The 20,745-nt window shown below is 38.6% G+C and overlaps 1 protein-coding gene across 1 annotated transcript; it reads right to left on the bottom strand.

Annotated features, from left to right (window-relative positions):
- Positions 1-2,172: 2,172 nt before the first annotated feature.
- On the bottom strand, positions 2,173-20,494 carry LOC576431 (double-stranded RNA-specific editase 1). The gene is made up of 3 exons (XM_776739.4): positions 20,178-20,494; positions 10,401-11,940; positions 2,173-6,502 (listed from the first exon to the last, which is right to left on the bottom strand). Exons 1-3 carry the CDS (start codon positions 20,197-20,199, stop codon positions 5,974-5,976), a joined length of 2,091 nt encoding a protein of 696 aa, XP_781832.1. The 5' UTR covers positions 20,200-20,494; the 3' UTR covers positions 2,173-5,973.
- Positions 20,495-20,745: the final 251 nt, after the last annotated feature.

Raw genomic sequence — 20,745 nt, 5'->3', positions numbered from 1 at the left:
CTGTTTACATTTTTTCAAGTTAAAAGCAATTTTAAGAGATAAAAGTGCTCACTCTAAATATAAAACTTTAAGAATTGACTCCAACATGTAGCTTGGTCATAAAAAGAATTCCCATTAAAATCTTAGAATTCTAAAACATAAATTAATTTCTCCATTCATGATGGCATACATATTACAAAAATAATGAAAAATTGATAGTGATTTATTTCAACATAAGGGACATAAGATTAAATAAGAAATAAATCAATGTGAATTAAAACAATTTCATGATATTCCACTTAACAAAATCGAGAACACACACAATGGAGAATTATCAAATAAGCCTTAGTAAAGAGTACTGGTAATCTGTTATACAACATGTTTTATCATTCTTAAATTGATTCTGAAGAATAGAAACTGAAACTGTAAGATCAAACTAAAAGGCTTCCCATCTATTTTAAAAATAAAAATAAAAACATGGTTTTTGTCTAAGGAGCAGGTCCAGTAAGGAGTTTAAAATATCGTACAAGTACATGTATCTACAAATGAACATGAGTAAATACAAAATTGGAAAAAAAAATCAGAAGGAAGTGTGTTGTATAAAACACAAAATTTCTAAGTGTAGAAAATGTTATGAAATATATATTGTGTTATCGTATGCCAGTTCTCAAATTTCCTCCTTTTTACTTATAAAACAACACAGGACACTTAATGGGGATTTTTTTTAAATCAATATAGAAATACCTCTACAGCTGTCATACAGAGCATAAAGAAAGAAAGAAAACAAATTAAATATCAGCTGATATAGTAATTTCAACACTTGCTCTGTTAACAAAAAGGGCAAATCTTTATCAATCAATTCAAATGGCTAGCGAGCTGTTATATCAAACACCTACCACTCATGGGAAAGAATATTATCTGCTGAGAGCCAGAAGGGGGTTAATCGTGTGTTAAATGATGTGAGTTTATGCCCTAATGCCTCTCAGCAGATGAGTTCATTGTCGCCTGAGCCATTGCGTCACATGATAAAGCATCGTCTATACCTGGTTTGTACCACAGGAACAGAATGGGTCGAGGTTTCAATAAACTTGTGCATGTAAATGATACAGAACCGAAACCTGTGAAGGCATGCAGCTACTATATTAATGATGAGATATGTACCTTCCGGACCTTGAGGCAGATCAGCCCTGTTATCCATAAAGTCTACTACTTCATGTTTCATCTGGGGCCATAAGGATGTTAACTTTATGTGATACCTTAGTCACACCGACAAAACCAACACCAGACCGACAACAGGCCAAATGAAAATATTCCGTTACGTCTATGGCCAAGAGTCGGTGGGTGTGGAGTCCGTTTGACCGTCTGACTGAGGTATAAAAGTTTATGGCCCGAATTCACAAAGGAGGTTTGTTGACAAACCAAGGTTTATGTACATCATATGACGCGTTTTGACACGTTTTTTACAAACCTGGTTTGTAAAAAACAAAAGGAGGTTTGTCGACAAACCTCCTTTGTGAATTCGGGCCAAAGAGTTCATGACTTTGTGGCTCCAAAAAGACGATATGTAAATGATGAATATAGCACCGAAAGGTGGACCTGTGCGCTATACAAGTAGCCACTATTATTATTATTATTATTATTAATATATATAAGAGGTATGAACCTTTTTATATCTGAATGAGGTGGTATGCACCTTTGTATTGTATGTTGAGAGGCATGTCGTTAACTCTGTGACACTGTATGCAAGTTAGTGTGCTTCCGACTCTCACCCTTAATGAGGAGGTTTGCACCTACACATATTTATATGAAGATGTCCTCTCAATTACTGAACCCACTCACAGTCGCACAAAGCAACATTCCCAACTATGTCCTCTCCCTGAAGATACAGAATCATTTACCAGCCTGGTGTATCAAAGTCAACAGAGTGCCAAATATATTAAAGAGGGAGGGGGGTGACAACTCCAGCATACGTAGTTACAACCGGACACCGATCCCCACTGAATTGGATACATAGCCCGTCATGGATACACTGGGGCTGAGTGTGCCTCCTACGTGTTGGTATTCTATACATATCTCTTTACTGTTCCTCGCACCTCCTTGAAAGATGAGGAAGCACGAGGCTGCAAACAAAGGGGTGGGTCTTATTGGACACACCTCCCAATGTCTGCAGACAGACAGACAGACAGACTGAACTGCTGCTGCATGAAACTGTTAAGAATGAAAACCCCGACTGCTTCTATGCTTGAAAAAGTGTATGCCCAAGTATCAATAAAAAGGGTAAAAACAAGTAAAACAACATGTAATGTGGGCCTAAATGGCTAGAATAGTATAGTAGGCAAGACAGACTCGCTGATAATTCTACTTCTTACCAATTCCTTTACAAAGCAGTCAGCCTCGATGATCTCTGACTCTATCAATCAAGAGTTTGTCAATTCACCATTTTGTAGGTTGAAAATTAGAATAATAGTGTATCAATATCATCTGAATATAAACCAGCTTTACAATCAACAACTTATTCTTATAGGCATTTTTCATTCTTACCAAACATACAAGTGGGATAAGACAACAATGCATTTTAATTTCACTCAAGAAAACTGCTTACAAGGTTTCATGTATCATCTAACATTCGGACCTATTTTCTCTTGTATCAACCCATACTAATGGGAATACAATATTTCTTGGGTTAAACAAAAGATTACACTATCACTGCAAACAAATCTTATGAAAAAAGGAATGATTGTCTCAAATTTATAAGCTTTGGTAAATATTTCTAGGAGTTCCATATCATAAAATATATTCTTGTTTGAAAACTCCTTAATAATGACATTCTAAGAACATTAGCAGAAACAATATGAAAATTTGTCTCTCCAGTTTTTATTCTTAAAAACTAAAAGATGCATACACCATGTACACCTGCATTGATAACAATTTTCTGTAAAATGTTGGGGAAAATACTGGAGCATTGCAAGCATACATATTACATGTAAATTACAACTAGTGCACATGTATTTTTAACCATGCAAATCCTAGAAATTCTTTGAAATACTCACATCTACAACTAATACAAGAACAAAACAAATTTTCACTTCTACCTTCTCCTCCATGTAAAAACTTGGTTCCCACCTTCTAAAATACTCCAATTTAAACGGGTGTAACACTCTTTCTGTCATCAAGGTCTAAGGCGATTGACCAATATATTACCATACAACTGAATGACTTGTAATATATCTGAATCTGATGACTGTATGACTTTGCCTCTATCCTCCTTCCCCTCTTCACCCTTGTTTACCTTTTCAGAAAGAGCAAATCTAATCATGTTTGTCATGACACGGAAGAAGCATCCCATCTAATATTCATCATGGGTATCAAATTTAAAAGATGGGCATGCCTTCCCATAAGGGAGGACGTGGGGCGTCGAGATTTCATTTTCAACCAGATTTCAATGACACATGCTTACAAAAACGATTTGTCTGGACTATGCAATATAAAACTTTATAGCATGTTTTTAGAATCAAACATTTAACCAATAAGGGTGCATTTTTTACACAAATAAATGTAAGACAATTAATGTAATCAATTTGAGTTCAACTGTCTTGAGAAAAAAAATATCAGGAATAAAGACATGTAGCTGTCCTGTCTGGAGTACTCATTTAAAAATTGACCCATTCAAATTTAATCACTTTTTGTATATGATTTGTCCCCTTTTGTTACAAATAAAAGCAAGAAGAGTAATGTAGTCTATCAAATGTACTTGAGGCTCTTCAAACTTCAAAGTAACTAATTTGGCAATTTGGATGAAAAAATTAGAAAATGCAGGCATGTGGACTAAAATATTCAAATAAAAGTTTAAGAAAAAAATGTTGGATGACTTTGCCTTTTTGTGCATGAGAGGTTTGAGCAGCAGACAGACCTCCAGTAAGACAATGCAAATGAGTCCTTCGACAAGGCAGATGGGCGTGACATTTTGATACATTATGAATATGAAACGTTGTGATGTGACTCATGTGAGATGAGGTGAATAGCACGAGTGAGAAACAAACTGGAGGACCTGAGGTGGGGCACGGAGCCAAACACATATCTGCATGCCATTCCAAATATAAAGTGGCCTCTCACTGAAGATTTGGGAGGCTCAAAAGTCCCTCTGGAAAACATCAACCAAAGCTTTACCACAGCACCATTTTGGTGGCATATGTGGTCTGATCAAGTTCTGAGTTCTTATATATTTTTACCAAGTTTAAATAATAAAATGATCTTATACTATCAAAAAAGTAGCTTAAAGAGGCTAATGAGAAAAACCCTGCAACCGAATTGGATCTACTTGTGCCAGTAGTATATGTTCAAATACCGGTAATTAATTATTTATTTATTGATGTTTTATATATTACAATTGATAAAACAGTGGAGGGTAGTCTGATTCAGTTAAAAGAAGAAAAATCTTGTAATGATATTTATAAATGCCTCAGGTGCTTCTAAGTTAGATAGACATGAATTACCAACATACATATACAGTGTAAAGTGAAAGGGCAAGAGAATATTGCAAACAATGATTCCTAGAATTTTGTCTTTTCAGTGTAAACTTTGAAAGGAAGCACTAAAGACGCAAGAGAGAGGGAGAGAGAGAAAGAGAGAGAGAGAGAAAGAGAGTTAGTGGAAGAAAGATGAAGGGGCCAGAAGAGCACAGGAGAGAACAGGAGGGGGCTACAGGTTACATTTAGAAGAGGAACAAAAATGAAAGAAATGAGAGAAAATAGAGTGATGATGCAAGTAAGTAAAGATGTAGAAATAGAGGAGGAAAAAGAGAAAAACAGTAAAACATAGGCGATAGGCGTAGAAGACAGGGAAGACAAAAACGGGGTATGCTCATAAAGATATTGTTCTTGAATAGTTGTCTGGAGCCGGAGGGTGAAAAGTAAGAAAGTGAGAGAGACGCACCGCATTCACTAGAGAAATCAAACCTGACATTATGAAGCAATAAAAAGTATGTGAGTGATGACTACCTCTCTCGTAAGTATCATTAAATCCCCATCTTTCTTTGCCAAGCCATGTGCTTACATTCCTTCACGTACGGCTGCATGTGAACCGCCACCACTTCACATCCACGTACACAACCAATTATCCTTATTTAGGTGACCTCATCAAGTCACATGTGCGTGAGCATATAATGGATTGCATCCGCAGGGATAAAACTATCCTCTAATCTGTGACCTGTTTCATGGAGCGAGATGCCAACAACATTCACACTGCATCATATATATAGTACCTGCATGCCCTAACAAGCATTTTCTACTATGCTTTTCCTATCAGTTTAACTCTTTAACCTATTGCCTCCTGAACCAGGTTGATCCTGCATAGGAATGACAGGTATCAGAAGTCAACAGGTTAAGAATTTCATGTTATGCAAATGGTACTTCGGCAGTTCTTGTAAATATCTTTGTTACCAAGCACCTCAAAAATTAATTTATGAGACACATCTAGAGTCAAACAATGACAAATGTGCCATGCGCAGCAAAGTGAAATTATGTCGATGCTTCAGACATATTGAACAAGCATACCAATACATGAAATTACAGAAAAAATTCACCTTACTCCAATTACGTTATTTACACAATTTGTTACGTAATGTGTGTATGTAATATATATACATATACAAAACAGGCGACAATGCTCTTCTTACAAGCCTAAAAACAGTAATGCTGACGGATAATTTTTTGGTTCTGCTTTCATTAAAAAACACAAGGGAAATCTAAGCCCCATGTAATTCTATTTACAGAGTACGACAGCACTTAAAAACGGCATCATATTTCATGAATTTCAGACCATTCTGCAGAAGGCCATGATTAGAAAGGTATCAGACCATGATTACAAGTATTCACATTAAATCCTTTTTTTCCTGTATTGTTGTGCTGCACTTGAGACAAACATAATTATCATCTGTTTGACAAAATTAACAAATGCTGGGGAAAATATATTACAAATTCACTTTTGGTGCCCTTCTTACTCAAACAAGTCCTGTTCAAGTGGCTTTTCTATCCAGTTGCCACACCCACTCTTAAAGAAGGCCTTCATCATCACCTGTTTGGCGTTGTGGAAGCCTGACGCCATCTGCTTCGCTTCCTCATAAGACCTTGCCAGCTCTGGTCTTGGATCGGTGACCATGGAAATCCTGTTGTAGATCTGCTTGAAGTGGCTAAAGAGTGCAGATTTGCAGATTTGTGAGGGTTGTCCAGACTCGTTCTTGCCCGTCGTTGTGTTGATGACCTCCAAGCAGGGGTCGTCAAACATCCAGTTGGCACTGTGGTTAGGTGCACGGCCTGGCTGGCGGCTCTCTGCATTGCTGATACCACTCAAAAGAGGCTTGTTGAGGCTGTAGCCTGCTGGTAGGTCTTCAAGGGAAGATAGACGAGAGAACATGGCCCTGGAAAGATGGTCACCGTGATAGAGTGATCCAAGAATGATGCTGCTTATGTAGATGGGCTCAATGAAATGTGTTAGGAGTGAACCTTGGACACCAAGTACATTCCATCTGTAAACAAAGTCAAAAATAACATACAGAATCACATTTGAATCACCAACCCTTGATATATATGTCATACAAAATATTTCAAGAGAACTTATCGTTTAAACAAACATATTTATCACTGATACATACATGTAGGAAGTAAGGATGCAATAACGACAGAACAGGAAATTTTTGAAGGCTCAATTAGGATATCATCATGGACTACGGACATAACCCAGGCACTAAATATTTACACACATGCATGTCTGGGGTCCCCTTGTAGTTTAGTCATATCATCCAAAAAATAACAACTGGCTATCTTTTACTGAAGATGAGCCCTTTTGGAACCAGGGCTTTTAATATTCCACCTACTGGTACACACATGTATTTGAGCTTATATTCAAACTACAAAACACATTCTCCTGAAACATTTGCTCCATGCACTTTTTCGTTAAAGATATTAAGGATTTAGGTTGGGGTTGCAACTCTGTATTAGGTTAGGTTTGGGGTTAGGGGTCAGATAATGTTGGGTCCAGGGTAAAGTTAAGAATTCATTTTAGTGTAAGAGCAACTGTTTCCGAGGAATGAGCAATGTGTACACTGTAGGTTGCACCTGTCCAAATGACCTACTGTACATGTAGTTATTGAATAAGGTTATATTTGCAGGACATTTCATCACTGCTATTTCATTCTTGTCTCTTCCAAACCACCTTCATCATAGGAAAGAGAAGCAAAGAGTGTGTACATGTACTCATCGTGGTGATTATTGAAGTAGAGCTACATATAACATACCAAAGGGGGGTTCCAATGGCTAGAGAGAAAAAGTGTGTCTAGGAGAACCAGAAAAGGAGAGGGGAAGGCAACATTAAACAAAAATGAAAACTTCCCACTCGTTCCTCAACTTGTTCTCTGGCATTTCAATTGGTGAGACCGTTGACCACCACCCCCCCCCCCCCTCCATGCCACCAATGCCGCCTAAACAGCTAGACCTGGGCTACGCCACTGACGGTGATGATTGACATTATATGTAGTAGATACAATGTAGTTGGACAAATACCATCAGTCTGGACCCTATAGTAAACTGGTAAAATGTTTCTCCATGTGGTTTTTGTATTGATATGGTGGTCATGTTTATTTCTATTGCACAGTTGTGAGTCATTACCAAAGACAAATACCGGTAAAAGGCCCTACTGTTCTGTTCAATAGACAAGTATACATGTACATTATGTATAGCTTATAACCCATTAGAAAACAATCATCACTTCAAATCACAGTCATAATTTGAATTGCTACATTATTCACCTGAATTTTTTTCTTTAAAAAGTCAGCAAGAACCCATGACAGAAAGGTCATGACAACTGGGTCGGCAAATATACAACATCAACATGCTGGGCGACAGACTGATGTACTATATTTACGTTTCCTGGCAATGTAATTGCGAGAATGAGGACAGAGGTTTACCACATCTGTCAATTGGACAAGCTTTATGCAACAATTGTTTCCTCAATTAATTGTTTCCAATACATGTACGTGACTGTGAGATCAACTAGAGGTTGTTTGAATGAACAAGTATTGATTGATAGAGGTCATAGATGTTTATTACCAATACTGAGCGTCATCATCTGTGCTAGAGCAAATTGTTCAAAATCCAAATATACATGTATTTCCTTAACTAGGGTCCCCCCCCCCCCCCCCCCATCAAAATAACTTTCTCTTGAAAGGTATGGGAGAAAAGTGAAAATGCATAAAGTGGCAATAAAAATTCAATCTACAATCGGCCACATCCTAACCCCCATAGACATGGAGAAAAAAAAGACTACTGTAGAAACAGTATCTGACATTTTGGGGGGAGGGGGTACAACAAATATTTGTTTCCAGCTGGACGGCCGTCTATTTGGGGTTATAAACCCCATATATAAAAACTATGGAGCTGCAACGACAAGCCCCAAAAATTCTTACTAGATTCCCTAATATTTCAATCATTTTCTTATATCTCAACATTAAATATATAAATATATATTTGTGTAGTGTGTCCTTTATGTCCTGTTGCTTTTTAAAATTTCTTTATCACTTGATGTTGAAAATATGAAATATCTTTCCCCTTTAGATTCAAAGAATGCACTTTTCATTGCTCATGATTTATTTACATGCATGTGATGTGCAATATCAAATAAACCTAAACTGAAGCTGAAAACTGAGTAGAGACTGAGGGGTCATAAGAAAGCGCACACATCTTCCGTATCAATTCTTCAAATGCCTCAATGTCACTGGTGGGTTCTAAAAATAAGTACCCTATCATAGGGAACTTGGCACAGGTTGAGAGGGTCAAAAAACCTTCTACCAAGAGAGAGAGAGAGAGAGAGAAAGAGAGAGAGAGAGAGAGAGAGAGAGAGAGAGAAAGAAAGAGAGAGAGAGAGAGAGAGAGAAAAGAGAGAGAGAGAGAGAGAGGCACAGAAATGCTTTGAATAATTTGGCATCAATCACAGCTGAGACAAAGAAATAACTGGACTTTGAAAATATGGCCATAAAAATTGTTTGAATTTGGACATGGAATAGCCATAAAAGATGGTATTTATTTATTTGTGGCTATGACCAAATTAGATAACAGATGAAAACATCTCTCTCAAAAGACTGAAATAGCATAGCAATCTTAACTTGTACAAAGGAGACGGAGGGGAGGGGGGGGGATTTCCTCTTTTTTAATAAAGGCTGATTCACCTACATGTACATGTACAGTACATTAAACTTCACTTGAAAAAAAAAATTAAACATTCTTTGGTATTGAAAAGTTCTGAGGGTCCAACTAATACAGGGGTAGATAAAAGTTATTACGCGTACATATGTACATGTACATACTGTACATATATAGCCTTTTTTAGTTTACTGAAAAACCTAAAATCTCCATCTTCACGCAATATAACAGAATTAAATCATGACGACGTCTTGCATTACATATCCTTTAGTCTGCATCATGCTGTTTGGCTCCATTCCATCTGTCATGTGTACATAGAGACCTAATCACTGAGCCTAGTTTAGGCAGACTACAGTGTATAATGCTATGAAACAGATATTCTAAAGGTTCAATGACCAACCATCGAGTCATTGGCAATCACAAGATAATACTTTGATTGCTCCTCTCAATAAAGTCAAGGGGCATTCAACTTCAAGGCTACAACATTAGCGTATCGGTACAAGACAATTTTAGAACTTACAATGTAAATACACAAACATCAGTGTGGAGTGATGTTGGGAAATGAAAAGGCAGAGCCATGTAATGTGTACACTGTCTGTGTTTTCTATCAGTGTCTTACATTTCATTCATTCACCTGACGAAAATACAGTGCGTATAAATTAAAAAGGTTTACCCAAATTTGGGAGCTTCTAATCAAAAAGTTAAAACCTGTGTGATCTGAATCATATTTTATTTTAAAGAGGAACTAATACCCTAATTATACCATTTCATAATTGTGCTGCAAAGGGTGACTTTACAGCAGGCTTTTCAAAAAATATTGTCAATATTGTCAAGACCCTGGTACTCATTCGCCCATGGCAGAAATTATTATGAATAGGGTATCATTGGACAAAAAATAAGTTACTCTTCATCATGAAAGCAATTCCAAAGTCATATTGGTCATGACTTTTCAATTAGGAGCTACCAAAGTTGGGTAAATTTTGTATTGATACGCCCTGTATAATACATACATTAGCTACAAAAGTTCAATGCATGGGGTTCCTTATGGGCCAGCGTGTATATGAGAATATATATCATGTAACCATAAAAGAAAAATTATGACCTGCCACTCATTGATACATAATGCGTGAAAAAATACAATTTTTCTGTATTGAAATTCACCAATGATCCTCAATTTTTGCAATGACGGAAGGTTTCTCTTGAGCTAATACTGTAATAGTTAGTACTCACCTGGCCAATTTGTCACTGCAGGACATGGTGAGTAGCCTCTCGCCTTGAAGGACTCCATCCCAGGTCTGTATTGAGGGTCCTGACTTCACAGGGATAGTTCCTTCCCCAGACTCAATCTTCGTCCTTAGTTGACCCCTGGCCCTTCGGTTCGGATGTCTATCTGGAGTGGGTTCCTCACTGCAGGACGACTCGTGGGGGGAAAAGATACGTGCGTCTCCGCAGGGTGCAGTGCTAATGTACAGATGAAATTTGATGTCGCTTCTAAGTTTGTATCCCCTGCCCGATGGGTGTGGAACGAAGATTGAACTCTCTCCCTGGTTGTCAAGGAACAGCTTTAACTGGGAGTAAAGGTACCTGATGAGGCACCTCCTAGAAATTATCTCTGCATGACAGTCATTGAGGGCCAAGCCTTGCCCTGACATGTACTCCCCATTGATGCATTTTGTACCAGTAGAGATGGTTATCACACTAGAGTTCTCTAACGTCTCACCTCTTGTCATCACAATGCCAGCTAGAACCTTGCGTTTGGCGACGGGGGACTGGAAGCCGTTGGTCAATTCACAGAATTTATTGAGAATCAATTTGTGGACATGATCTGCCAGAGCCAAGGCGTGGCCTGACGTTTCTTCATTTGTAATGGGCTGAAGATCTGGTGCCAGGACGGGATTCATGTCGAAGAGAGCAATAAGCGCAGCCTGAGCAGCCCGCTGTTTGGCAAGTTTCTTGTTGCGTCCAGTACCCTGGAAATTCTTCCCATCAATTGTCAGGGACATAGTAAAATTCTTGGAGTGACTCTGACCAGACTCTTCTTGCATTTCATATTTCTGTCCTGGTTTGAGTTCATTCAAGATCATGACAGGATTCTTCCCAGAGGGTTGTTCCTTTTTCTTGGTGAGTGATCCATTTGGTTCCTGATCCACTTTCATGTTCATTACATCAGGACTGTTCTGTGTTTTATCTGCAAGTACCACTTTCATCATGCTGGGCGGTGTTACAGGGCGCTCTTGGTCAGCATCAAATGGGTTGAAGCCACCATGGACTTCTGGTTGGTCTGATGTGAAATCTGCATTGAATTGAAACCTCCCAAGTGCTTGGTAAGCATCACTTGCATTGGGAAACTGGATGAATGACTTTAGTGCTAGCTCTGCAGCATGCATCCTTGCGGTTTTCTTGCTACGACCTGTCCCTTCAAAGAGCTGATCATTGACCTCCACGGAGACAACAAACGTGGGAGCATGGACTGGTCCTGTCTGTGATTGAGTCTTGAAGACCAGTCCAGGTTTGATCTCATTGAGCTGCATTAGGGCATTCTTTGGTAGACGTGGTCCTGGTACAGTCTTTCTTTTCTTTCGTCTAGGTTTCTGGGACTCTTTTCCATCTCCACTACTACCAGTACCATCTTCCTCCCCTTCCACCTCGTCCACCCCGTCTTTCATGGGTTCATCGTCGTCTTCTAGAGGGCGCTTCATAGTGTTGGTTTCTGTCCCACTGTTGGGTGTATTTGAGTTGAAAATTATGTTCTCCTTCAGTTCTGCTGTAGCTGCGAAGCAAAAAAAGAAAGAAAGAAAAAAATTACAATGATTTCACTTTCTCTCATATTATAGTCAATTTACCAGAATGAAGTGTAAATTGCTGCCACTAGTAATATTAACTCACTCTTCCCCCTACAAAGACAATCACACTTTGGTTCATTTTAATAATGCAAATGCATGTGTACAAAAACAATCAAAACATCAATTGAATTCTGCTTTTTCTCAAAAAGAATAATATACTTGTCTTGTAAACTACAGTTTGGGGATGATACCCAGCTGGTACAGTGCTCTTGGGCTAAATGTTTTCTCCACAAATGTAACTTAGATGAATTCGTAACACCAGCTCCAATTTGAAATGTAATAAAACAAGCTTTCACCAATATCGGTCTGCTACTCCCATCATTCGTTCTCAAAGATAAGGTAATCAATTCAATTGCAATGTGAATGATCAAAATGAGTATACACATATACAAAGCTGAAAGGAAAACCATATCATCATCATCATAACACCATTCCGAACAATATCCCTCAGTGTATGTTGTCCCAGCCCACAAGACCAACTCAATAACACTCAAAACAAGATCACAGTCATTCCCAATAAAACCTGCATGGCTGGAATTCTCAATTATCTGGGGTCAAGACATTCATTAGGGAGCAGAGCGTGTCAGGACCAAGGAGTACATTGTTGACTGCTAGGGCCTCTTTTAACTTCAGGTACTGCAAGAACAGCAAACCAAATCTTTCTGCCAATCATTTTAAGCTGAACTTGCATTTTGGAAAAACAGAACCAAATGGATATAGTGATGGGATGCATTAGATCATAATACAAATCAAGAACAACTTAATTGTACATCATCTTGTTATTCTTGTGTAAAATGCAGTAAAAGTCATGTAAGACCTGCCATTGCAATATGATAAGAGTGATGCAGAGATTAGGAGTAAATAAATGTATAATAAATGAGATACAAATGTATGAAATGCAAAAATCTAGATTTCATATATATAGCTAATTCATTGACAAAAGAAGAAGTTCTGATCTTAACATTAAATTCATTTCACAAGAATTATGAAAAAATGCAATTCCAAATAGTACTTACATGTACTACACTGTACTCACACCAACAGAATGTTGTGCATGTACGGTATATGTAGGCCTAAATGTATGTGTACCAATAAACAAAAGCATACAAATGAAAAGTGCACTTAATTACATGTACGGGCACTAACAATATAGGCAACAATAACAAAAATCATCATACTGCATAAACCGGTATGTACATTTACTATTAACCCTACATGTACAGTACATGCACAGCACTAAAACTATACATATGGTAGCAATGTACACATTTCTTTTTCCTTCTCAAAACAAGCTACAAGCAACTCTCATTCTATGTCAAGGTCGACATCCAAACTGGATTCGCCATTTATGAATAAAAGGTGAGATGTTTCCTTTTCTATTCTGGACTCGGAAGTAAAGACACTTACATGTACATAGTTTGACCCTTTTTGTAAACCAAATAGCATTCTTCTCTCCCAAACGGAGCATCTCTTATGACAACACTGTCTTTTGTTTGAGTACAGTGCTTTCACAAATACCCAGAATCCCAGACCTGGGTATCGATCTTGTGTACTGGAGAGGTGTCTCGGCCTAGACACCTTGTTTTGTTGTAGGAAAACTACAGTATAGAACTGATACTAGAACTTTTTTTATTGGAATATCTGTAATAGTACAATGTATGTCTGCCTCAAATGATTTCCTGTCCTGGAGTCTCATTGTGAAAAATCTATTCATTCCTTGATTTGTGAAATACAGGGTTTCCACCTTCACCTTACTGATACGAGTTAATTTACAAAAAAAATTATTAAAATTAGGGGGAGGAGTTCCTGCAATGCATGTATATCTATGTAAACATACATGTACATCTAACTCAAATTTCTTTAAAATGGGGCTCTGCACTTTTTGGAAGAGGACCAGATTTGACTTATTAGAGTCTCTATGCTCTATGTACAATTTTTGAAATTTGTACATGCATATTTCAGGAGCCCATGTGTTCTGGGCCCCTGTTAGTGACGAGGTTGTAAGTATCAACTAGAATGAAAAATTCACTTAATGACTTTGAAACTAAATTTTGACAAACTTCATAAAGATCTCAATAAACAGTTATTAAAAAATCAAGACAATCACTCAGTTGTAATACCAGGAAGAAATCTGGATATGATATGATGTGCATGGGTGACAAAGAGACTTGTGCTGAATGTGGTCCCCTTAGACAGTGATATGAAACAAGATGAGGGCATCAAAACAGTGTCCTGAAATGAGATAAGTGGATGAACAGTTTGCGGAATGTCCCACGGGATGTTCGTTGAGCTTCTTGGAGCAGATGACTCGCCATAAGAAGGCCTCATACTCATAGAGACCCATATCAATCTTGTCCATGAATATTTCCTTTAAATTATTTTGTGCAACAAAAGAATTCTGAAGGGTATGCTTGCTGCCATGCCATGCCCTAGGGAAAACTGTTCCATTACATGTAGTTGTACAATGCTGAAATAATTGCCCCTAAACATTTTGATGTTGTAGGTACCGTATGTAAGTCAATACTAAAATCTTTTACCCCCAGCAGTAAAGTCACAAGAGGTCATATCTACACCAGTGACCAGATAGGACCAGAGGATCTTGGTGGTTAGCAGAATAGCAGTCAACACTGGTCTTTCTACAACAAGATCTGGGTTCAAATCTGAGCTGCAGTTATTCTGATTGCGATGTTGAAGGTTCGTCACTTTTTAATATAAAAAAAATGTAATTTTCTACTGATTGGATGCAATGTAACAGAAATATTTTGTTCCAAAAGGGAATCTCTTTTATACAAATTTATTTTTAATTGAAATTTTGAGATTAACTTGCAGTGATATTAAAGACCCTTTTAGCCAGAACTATTTTGGAGCTTTTTTCTTTATCACAGGATGTCTTTATTAACCACTTTGTTGACTTTTATACTCACTTCAATTGATCCCAATATATGGACCATATAGACACTCCTTACACTTCCAGGATTCATACAAAGACAAACAGAAGATTCAAATCACAAGCTCAAAGTTATGGACTGCATCAACCTCTCAAAAAATCCAAGTTGCCACTATATCAAGACTTTATATCTGCAAAACTTTTGATGCACAATTGACAAGATGGCTCAATAATATGTATGCAATCACACACTAGATTTCTAATGTTCCCAGCGTATGTACTAAAAGTTAAACTTAAATCAATCGCTGGTCACGCAGGAGACATTGAGAGAGACAAAGCGTGAGTCACATGAACATTCGGTAGTCACTAAATGCCTGAGATGTGGACCTTAGCTGTCAGTATGATCTACTTGTACACCTGATACCGCTATTTGAAACAGAAGTAGACATTGATGAAAGGGTGGTAAGAAGAGGCGGGGCAAGGCAAGATGGATGTCCATAAATAACAGAGGATTGCAAACACATGGCACGTATACATAACTATGTCCATGTTATTGTAGAAAGTAGTGCTGCGACTTTGTCGATATAGTGTTGAATTTGGGCCTTGGCAAAATTAAATATGAAGCATTTTAAGAAGGACTAAATAGTAATAAAAAAAAATACAAAATGAATTTTTAAAAATAAATGAAACTTTTGGTAGCTGAGGATGATTTGTCCCCCACACAATGAAAAGTGAATAATTACCTTAAATACACTGATTTCTGTAAATGAAACGTACTGAACATCTATATTATTAATACGCAAAATCGCCGCGGGGGTCCAAACGGGTACAAAACGGTTCCTCAAAAACGTCTTTCCCCGACCCCGCCCGCCTCCGCCGTGGCGCGGGGAGGGCGGCACAATTCCACGAGGCCTGTCTCCCGTAACCCGCGTGCCACCTCGACCCCGCGATCGACGTCCACGCCGTTAAACGCGGTTTCGGGGTGCCGGGGAGGACGGGCGGACGAGAGCACGGCGGGCGTCGTGGATTGCGAGGAGGCGACGAACCCGCGAGAGCGAGTCGGCAAGGCGTGCACCCGCCCTCTGTCTAATTATCAAAGAGAGACGAAGAGACACACGATGGACGAGAATCCACTCGCGTCAACGGGTGTAGCAAGTCTTATTGTAAAAGGCTGCGGCGTATCCCGAGTAAGACCTCTTGCTATAGGATTCGCTTTGTAGCGTGTAAGAGAAATACACATCAACAGACGACTCACCCGGGTGATGGGATGTAGCCAATATGTACGCTCAACGGGTTGAGCGTACCCGTGTTATGCGTCTTTCTATAGGATATGCTTTGTAGGCCAGGCGCCCACAGTGTACGTGTATTACACGCTCTCAGGTCACACACATGCACACACCACAGTCGATTCGAGTCGAGGCGATTGCGACAACTGGCGCAAACCATGGACCTATTTTCACGTAAAATCTTTACTCTGAAAATAATTATACAAATTCTGTGATCTATGCCAACATAATCATAGCCCAAGCTTCTGTTTTATTGGTCTTTTCATGAAAACTACATCGAAATCACAACAAGAATAGCGCAAATAGATCTGTGATAGTACGCCTTCACGTGACAGTTCAGTTGCAAACTGCCTTAAGACCACAGTGTATTGCCACGGCAGCTGAGCGCTGCTGTCGGGGGTGCTGTCGGAGCTGAGTGTGTGAGCGTGGAGTAGCGGTGACCGGAGTAGCCAGGTCTGTCCGTGGTGTGAGGAGAGTCTAAACAACAATTTGAAATTGCTATTATTGCCCCGATTTCAATATAGTTTCGTGAATAGATGTATGAAACCTGGGCTTGGATTGTGATTATTCTGGCCATGTATAGTTGTATACTGAATTTCGATAATCATTTTTCAAAGTAAAGTTTTCACAAGAAAATCAGACGGTCGTCATGGTCGTTTAAAAACATGATAATACTTTAAGTATGATACAGTTCTTGCGTCAAATCAATTTTTAAAATATGGGGGGGGGGGGGTCAGGTAACTCAAAGCGATTTGAGTGCAGGCGTGGTGTCCACGGGTACAAAGGGCTGAACCCCCGAAAGCTCAGGGGTTTTAGGCATTTAATTACGGTCAGATGAGCATATTTTTAATGCCTTATTTGTGACACTGGCAGGTCGATCACTAATTGGCGTGGGGTCCATAGTAGAGTTGCGTATCAACTACGCTGAGCTGAGAGTATATACGCTGGCCTACGTTACTATACCCTGAGGGACGCAAAAAAGTACGCAAGATGGACGCAGAAAGTACGCCTTTTTTTACGTAACACTACGCTACTAAACTAAACAAACTGCATCTTTAAATGAATTAATGAAAAATTAGCCCAAGAAAAATGAGCCCCCGAAAGATAAAAAAAAGTAGCCCCCAACAATTTTCCCAAAATTTGATATAGATCGAGTCCCCGAAAAAAAAATCTTTCACTGGATTCTACGCTCACAGTCCCACACACAGTCGAGTCAATTTGTGCACAAACCGTCCGATTTTTCGCGTAAAATCTTTACTTTGAAAATAATTATACACATTTTGTGAACAATGCCAACATAATCATAATCCAAGCCTCTGCATATGTAGTCTTTTTATGAAACTACATTGAAATCACAACAATAATAATGCAAATAAATAGTAATTATCGAGATCCTATCTGACATAGTTTGTTTTACGATGCGCCATTCATGGTCAAACAGCATATATTATAAAAATTCTCTATATAAAGATAATCTAAATTTTTTTTGGATAGCACATAGGCCTCTATCTATCTATCTATTTGGCCCCCTCCCCTAGAATCCCGTGGATTTTCCACGGGTCCTGCTAGTAGTATCTTTAAAAGTCTGTCTCCCAAGTCAATTTTAAATTTACCTTTGTTCTGAAGTAATCTGAACTTCTGAAATTTGTCTGCACATATTTCATATTTCTTGTACATGTACACCTGTACATGTACATATGGTTTATGATAGAGTAAATTTGTAATTCTACTAGTACTTGAGAAGGGGCATTTTTTGCAGGTTACTTATAAAAATAAAGAGTTGAGTAAAAGTAAAGAGTTGAGAGTTGAATGTACATGTAGAAGAAAAAATACTGTACACTAATAATAGAATATGAAATTTCTCAACACTCTACAAAATTAACATACCGGTACACCTGTACATGCACCAGTTGGTGATACTCGTTCTCAGATTTCCACAGTAATCTACTGCTATCTCTAAATAAACAAAACTATTAAAAGTATAGCTGTCTGCTCTTCATGTACAAGGTTATCCCAGATAAACTCATTGGTACATGACAAAGATATTTAGAAGCCAGACATCCATTCTGAGACCAACATGGCCAAAATTGACCAACAACAAAAGAGAAAGGATAACTCCAGAGCCAGAGTTGGGTTCTGGCCCTTTCTGGGACCATTTCTAATTTGATATTCTACCACACTGACCGACAGTAAACGAATGAGAAAAGTTTACAATGCGAATTGAATATAATAGTGATTAGTTTAGTGTCCTAAGGTGCACGCACAGAGTTTGCTGAATTTAGAGAACTCCCTACACACACACACCTTTTAAAACTAATTGCTAATGTTGTAAAGTAACTATTAAATTGGCAATGCGAAAACAGGCATTATCGCATATACATGTACACCGCATATATTTGCGTTTGCGGCGGAACCAACATCCCAAAATTCTCTTCAGCTTTTACGTACCGTAAATCTCCATGTATAAGACACATTTTTTTGCTACCGAATAAAAATCGAAAGTCGGGGGTGCGTCTTAAACACACGTACATGTACAAATTTTTTTTTTTTAAATGAAGTTTCGATTTATGCCCCTCTACCTGGCACTCCAAGCTCAGTAATCGGTGTGTTGACTCACCACTCACCACTCAGAAACTAGAACAACACTACCTGTATGTCTAGATTTCTGTTTGGACTTAGAGGAAAATTTGTCTGTCATCTTTATTTGTGACAAGTTCACAAGCACATATCGGCGCCTTCAACTGCACCTCGCAGTTAAATGAAAGTATTTCCCCAGGTGGGTTTTTTAACATGGACCTGGCTTGCTGCCGTAGGCACATGGAACGGAAGAAGCACATTTATGGAAGTGCCATTCAGAGATCAACACCATTGTATTGAGATCATTAAGTCACACGCTACACGTGAAAAGCTACATGTAAGATGTATCGCTCTGGTAAGATATTTGCTAATATTTCGTTATTTTTACCTCCGATTTTGGATTTCCGGAGTTAACAAGGAGTAGAATAATAGTAGTTCAGTTCTTGTATAGCGCATAATACGTTATGAATTTACATCTCTATGCGCTTCCAAGAGCTTTGGACTTTATTACCCTAGCTTTAGCTCCGGCAGCCTTATCAGCGCACAGTGCATTTCAAGGAATAATCCTACCAGGTACCCATTTACCTCACCTGGGTTGAGTGTGGCAAAAGTAGATCAATGTCTTGCCAAAGGAAATTAGTGCCGCGGCGGGACTCGAACCGCAGACCTTGTGATCGACAGTCCGTTGACGTATCCACTCGACCACAACACCTCTAGAAGTGACATAAAATTCATTAAGGCCACTGTCCAATATTCGTCGGGTGCGGGAAGGTGTGATTTTGGACACATTTTAGGATTTGTTTACCTGCCTCTCCGCACTCCTCTACGGGAGCTAGTTAAGGCTCGGTCAGTCGGTGATATCAATATCATAAAAAAACGGATTCCACGTGAGAAAAAACTCCAGTTCACCTTCTTCTAGACCTACTTATATGGGTTATCCGTCTTCTTTTTTTTGCATCACAAACACGCCCATCGGAAAAATGAAACCTCTAGCGAAAATGCGGAGGATCCTTATTTTTTAGGACAGGTCTGAGCTGTGTCTGTCCGCATTTAAGAAGACGGTCCTCGTTTATGAATATGAGGACGATTCTTATTCTCGGACCAGCGCTGAGACTGAGTTTGGGGAAGGTTATTTCTGTCTAACCTGCTAACAAACAAGTATTTTCCAAAACCACGATAGTCTATAGCATTTAATCTATATGGTCCCTTAAAAATTAAATATTCAACTCTCAACACACAAAACATGACCCATTCTCTCAGTCACTGACTCAGTAGTACAGTCTCAGTCAGGCATGCAGATTGCAATGCAGACTAAAATATAACCCGAGTTGTCTACCGCCGTACCGGCCACCGCATTTTTACCGGTACGATTCTTTCTTCAAACTCATCCTTTCTCTTGCTTTCTCTTGCTCACCTTCTCCGGATTCGACGCTCATCTTGATCCAATCCTGTTCAGTCCTTTTGAATACGATATATTGCAAGATGTAGACAGGAAATACATGTATTTCTTCTACTTGACCGTACAGTGCAGTCAGTCAGTCGATCCGGGTCACTCGTACTCGACTCGACTCGTCTGCCCTGATCTTGCACGACTAGCTATCGCTAGCTTTCAGCAGAAATTGTATTGCAACATGTACTCGCGTACATGTACAGTGTAGCTAGCTAGGCTGAAATTAGAACGATGCTTTATGCACGTGCATTTTACACACGCCGAGCTAGCTAGCTGTATGTGGGGATTTCCATTGTGTGAGGATTTGACCAGACACTTTCGATACTATTCGTATTGCATTACCAATCTAGTAAACAGTTAGTGATCTATTTTAGTCGTTCAGTATTCATTGAATTTATTTGTATTTATTCATGTAACATGAATTATTTTCAAAAATTTTCCTATAAATATTTTGCATATGAGTCACTGTACATTAAAAAAAATTAGTTGTGAAATTCTAACTATACCTAAAAGTGTACGGAGTGGAAATTTT

This window comes from Strongylocentrotus purpuratus, unplaced genomic scaffold (genome assembly GCF_000002235.5).
Source record: "Strongylocentrotus purpuratus isolate Spur 01 unplaced genomic scaffold, Spur_5.0 spur5_scaffold_6, whole genome shotgun sequence".
Classification (NCBI taxonomy): Eukaryota; Metazoa; Echinodermata; class Echinoidea; order Camarodonta; family Strongylocentrotidae; genus Strongylocentrotus; species Strongylocentrotus purpuratus.
Note: the sequence above shows the minus strand (reverse complement) of the source record. Positions and strands in the feature narration are given on the sequence as shown.

Excerpts from the sequence above, each read along its gene's own strand:
- LOC576431 (XM_776739.4), bottom strand. The coding sequence starts at position 20,199 with ATGAGCGTCGAATCCGGAGAAG. Across the intron at positions 11,941-20,177 it reads GAGCGTCGAATCCGGAGAAG|CTACAGCAGAACTGAAGGAG; the intron begins GTGAGCAAGAGA and ends TTTGCTTCGCAG. Across the intron at positions 6,503-10,400 it reads TGCAGTGACAAATTGGCCAG|ATGGAATGTACTTGGTGTCC; the intron begins GTGAGTACTAAC and ends CTTTGTTTACAG.